Source organism: Anopheles aquasalis, chromosome 3, assembly GCF_943734665.1.
Source record: "Anopheles aquasalis chromosome 3, idAnoAquaMG_Q_19, whole genome shotgun sequence".
In the NCBI taxonomy this organism is placed as follows: Eukaryota; Metazoa; Arthropoda; class Insecta; order Diptera; family Culicidae; genus Anopheles; species Anopheles aquasalis.
In genome coordinates, this window is record NC_064878.1 from 21,483,534 (window position 1) to 21,487,521 (window position 3,988).

General features: G+C 47.6%; 2 protein-coding genes across 2 annotated transcripts; one reads left to right on the forward strand and one right to left on the reverse strand.

Annotated features, from left to right (window-relative positions):
• Positions 1-520: 520 nt before the first annotated feature.
• LOC126576991 (probable chitinase 10) lies at positions 521-2,228 on the reverse strand. Its single transcript, XM_050238338.1, has 4 exons — positions 1,776-2,228; positions 1,639-1,706; positions 840-1,560; positions 521-753 (listed from the first exon to the last, which is right to left on the reverse strand). Exons 1-4 carry the CDS (start codon positions 1,783-1,785, stop codon positions 584-586), a joined length of 969 nt encoding a protein of 322 aa, XP_050094295.1. The 5' UTR covers positions 1,786-2,228; the 3' UTR covers positions 521-583.
• Positions 2,229-2,495: 267 nt separating this feature from the next.
• Positions 2,496-3,721, forward strand: LOC126574268 (peritrophin-1). The gene is made up of 3 exons (XM_050234347.1): positions 2,496-2,514; positions 2,600-3,171; positions 3,280-3,721. Exons 1-3 carry the CDS (start codon positions 2,496-2,498, stop codon positions 3,316-3,318), a joined length of 630 nt encoding a protein of 209 aa, XP_050090304.1. The 3' UTR covers positions 3,319-3,721.
• The last annotated feature ends 267 nt before the right edge of the window (positions 3,722-3,988 follow it).

Below are 3,988 nucleotides of genomic sequence, written 5' to 3' on the forward strand. Positions count from 1 at the left end.
AACCTGTAGTGCTAGTGATCCATGTGAATTTCTTTACTCGATCCAAATCAAAGGCGAACTGAATGCTGACTATTTATTTATAAAATATTTTGTTTTGAAACAGTCATTAAAAGTTGATACATGATTGGAAAGTTGGACACGCTTTTCTTTTACCAAGATTATTTTTTGCTCTTCTTACTAATCAGATGGTCAATGAAATCGTTTAGACTGTGGAGTGTAGCGGAAATTGTGTAAAAGATTGACAAAATTGTATTGGTCCATGTACCATCTTGTTATACAAACACTGCATCTTGTTCCCCTTTTATAAAGTGTTAAAAGTTTAGTGACAGAACTAATCATTTGGCTGAACCTGCAAACTGCGAGTGATCTCCAGCCCCAGGTTCTGTTCAATATATTTCAGTTTAGCTGTGATAATATTGGGATTTCGAGTGAGAAATTGGCACCACATGATGGAGTAAAACATGCTCAAAACAAATCAGAACGAAACCAAATCGTTTTAGCCTATATTTCACCGAGAAGCATCTGCACAATACCAAGCTTCCAGCTGATGCTGGACTCAGTCGGGACATACGCCGGCCGCTTATTATGGTTTCCGGGCGCACACCGTATTCGCCGGTAGATCACACTGCGACAGCTTATCGTTCCACAGGTAGCTGCTCGGGCAGCTCATCAGAATCGGATGCAGACCGATGCAGATAAAGTACTTGCCACAATCGGAATAGTTCGGATGGAAAATGTCGCTTCCCAAGCAATCTAGAAAGGTGGATACAGAGGTGGAACCAACATAAATCCCATGATCAACTGATCTTTCGCTGCTCCAACCGGCCACCGAAACTCACCTGGAATGCTGGCAACGGTCGTCGTCTCAATGGACGGTGTCGATGTTTCCGGTGCGGCCGGATTCGGTAAGTTCGTACAGTCGGTGTTTTGCGGGAAATCACACTGGTTGGTGGCCGTGTTCCAGTACACACCATTGCCACAGCTGTGCAGAATCAGCTTACCATAAGCGCATATGTAATAACTTTCACACGACGTTGGATGACCGATAAAACTGAACTCATCGGCGGTACAGTATGGATAAGGGTTTTTGTTCGGTGTACTGAACGCTGGTGGTGTGGTGGGACGCTTTGTCGTTGTAGTGGTCGTTGGACGGATCGTAGGCACTGTGGTCATCACCGCCGGAGGAGGGGCCGTAGGTCGAGGTGTCGGTGCAGTCGGTATTTGTATGGGTGGTGGGCTCGGTTTCGTTGTACCGGCTGTTGGCCAAGGCGTTGGTGCGGTTGGGATGGTTTGTATCGGACTCACCGTTACCGGTGGAATCCACGGTGCTTGAGTCGGAGCGGTAGGAGCAGTCGGAACCTGTGGCACATAAACCGGCGGTAGGGATGGCGTTTGGCCACACTTGACGAAGCTGGCCCAGTTGCACACCATGGCGACCGGATCGAACAGTGTGCCGGCGGTACAGCGCTGGATTTTCTGCACGTTGTACTCACAGACAATGTACGAGGAGCAATCGTCGGTGATGGGCAGCTTTTGACCGTTCGGCATCGCCAAACAGATCTGTGGGAAGATACTGCATTGATTGGATTATCGCAACGCCAGCCACCCTCCAGGGGGGAGGAAACTACTGTCACTTACGTTGTCCGATATGAAGCGCGCTGAGACCGCGTTCAGCAGGAGCCCTGCGCTGAGAGCTAGGCCAAGTGCTGCCAGGTGTGTGGTAAGTGTTGTGTTAGAATGTTGGCAAAGATTTGGCACAGAACTACCATACCTACCATTCATCATGACTCCCACTCAGTCGGTTCCGTTCCGTTCGGGGTGGTTCGATGCTTGCAAATTGCAAAAATGAAACAATCTTCCCGTGCCACCGAACAGTAGGGGTATATTTATATGTTTAGCGTCGCGCTTTTCACCCCCGAAAGCGCGACGCCATGTTTTGGGGCCGAAATGTTACGCCAATGTTTCCATCTCGGTATCTTAATGAACATCATTGGTCGTCGGTTTCCGATATGCGATAAGTGGAGTCAATTATCGGTAGCGCACCCCCACCGTGGCGATACTAACGCACGCAAGAGATGCCGGAAAGAAGGCGAATGCCTTTGCGATGATGTGCGTTGGACACAATGCAACTGATGGGTGAACAAGGGGACGCACGTCACCGGGGAGGAGGGCCGTGAATCTGGCGCGTAAATAGATTAGCGTGACGCTGAGCGCACAGAACATTTTCGGCCACACAAGACATTTCCAGAGACATGGCGCTCACGAGGGTACCCAGACGTCAGGCCCGGGTTGCCGCAAGATCTTAAGCTGCCGCCGTTGGATAAACCAACCGCGACGTTAAATCACGACACAGCAAGGTTCCGATCCGATTATGGTGCTTTACAGATTAGATAAGCCGCGGTTCCGCAGCGTAAACAGTGGCAGTATAAAATGGCAACAGTGTAGCCGGACGCACTCCAAGTAATTCAGTCCACAACGTGAGCTTGATCGGAGAGATGATGGGTAAAAAATCTGGTAAGTTATTTTTGGGGCCACTCCTTTTTCTTCGACACTTCGTGATCATGTACGATTTCGCGATTTCGTTTGTATTTATTCGCAGCATTACAGCTGATAGGACTGGTGGTTCTGGTGGCGGTGATCGACTGCACCGCGGCCCAACTTACGCCGGATCCGTGTGCCGGAACAACGGGCCAGTCCTTCTTGCCACATCCGACCAACTGTACGCTGTATATTTCGTGCTATGAAGGCATTGGATACGAGGTGTCGTGCCCTCCTGGCTATTTCTTCAATGCCAGTGCCACTCAGTGCGACGTACTGGTGGGTGACGGGTGTCCAGTGAGCTGCCCGCCCGACGGTATCGCCGTTCTGCCCGATCCTCAGGGACGTTGTGATTTTTACATAATTTGCCTCGGTGGATTGGAATATCCAGGCGAATGTGCGGAAGGATTGTACTTTGATGTGACGCTGGAAGAGTGTAACTACGCCCACCTAGTCGACTGTGTGAACAATCCGTGCAGCACCGATCCGGCCACACCGCAACCGGAAATATATCCGAATGATGCAGATTGCACGAAGTACATCTACTGCCTGGCTGGTGAGCCGATCACAAGGACGTGCGCTCCGGGTCTGCATTTCGATGCAGCAACGCTCAAGTGTGTTGACGGACCCTGTGTAAGTTACTGGTTTCAAAAGGGAATTCCCTGGAACGTGGTAAAATTTAATGCCTTTTTGGTTGATTTGTACCATTTTTTTTTCTTTCTCCCTTTCGGATCTACGTAGCCCGATCCCAATGCTCCAGTTGATCCTCCGCCGGTTTAATCTAGAACGCTGCCGGAAGAATGAATAGCAAATGCCCCCGGACAGTTGGTCGATCTGAGAGATTTGTTGTGCCAAACTGTTTTTGTTAAATTATACAATTAACCCCTTCAAAATGTGTTAAATAATAAACAACCGAAGCAAGAGCAGTGTCTGAGTTCATGAAGGAGAAAAATGTACCTCCCCACGTGACCGATAGAAGAGCAGCAAGTGACGAAGCAGATGTTTGACTGTTTCAGTAGCGATTGTCTTATCCTTCGATGATTTAACTGTCCGATAAATCTGTCGCTGAAGGCGACGCGCTGTATGTTACTTACTTCGATATCAATCGTATCGCTAAAGGGGCAAAGTCTGCGGACCGATAAAAAAAACAACATGGCCTAGCACTAGCTCTAAGTCTGTTACATATGTGTATTATTTTATCATTGCGCATTGATTAAACATAAAATATCAAATATATCTGTCACTTGGCGCTAATATTTGCATTATACTGGACTCTGGTTTTTTTATCATGTTTCTCTTGCAAATATGTACTCAAATATAGCATTTAAGAGAAAAAAATTGGATTAAAAAATAAATACTGCAGTTGCGTTGTTTATGACTTGTTATTTGAGGTAAACTTCAAAAATTTTTTAAAAATAACATCAACCATGCGCCTCCTCCACACAAAGTT

Bases quoted from the DNA above. Each gene is read 5' to 3' on its own strand.
- LOC126574268 (XM_050234347.1), top strand. The intron at 3,172-3,279 runs GTAAGTTACTGG...GGATCTACGTAG, and splicing joins AGTGTGTTGACGGACCCTGT to CCCGATCCCAATGCTCCAGT.
- LOC126576991 (XM_050238338.1), bottom strand. The intron at 1,561-1,638 runs GTAAGTGACAGT...ATCTTCCCACAG, and splicing joins CGCGCTTCATATCGGACAAC to ATCTGTTTGGCGATGCCGAA. The intron at 754-839 runs GTGAGTTTCGGT...CCACCTTTCTAG, and splicing joins GACCGTTGCCAGCATTCCAG to ATTGCTTGGGAAGCGACATT.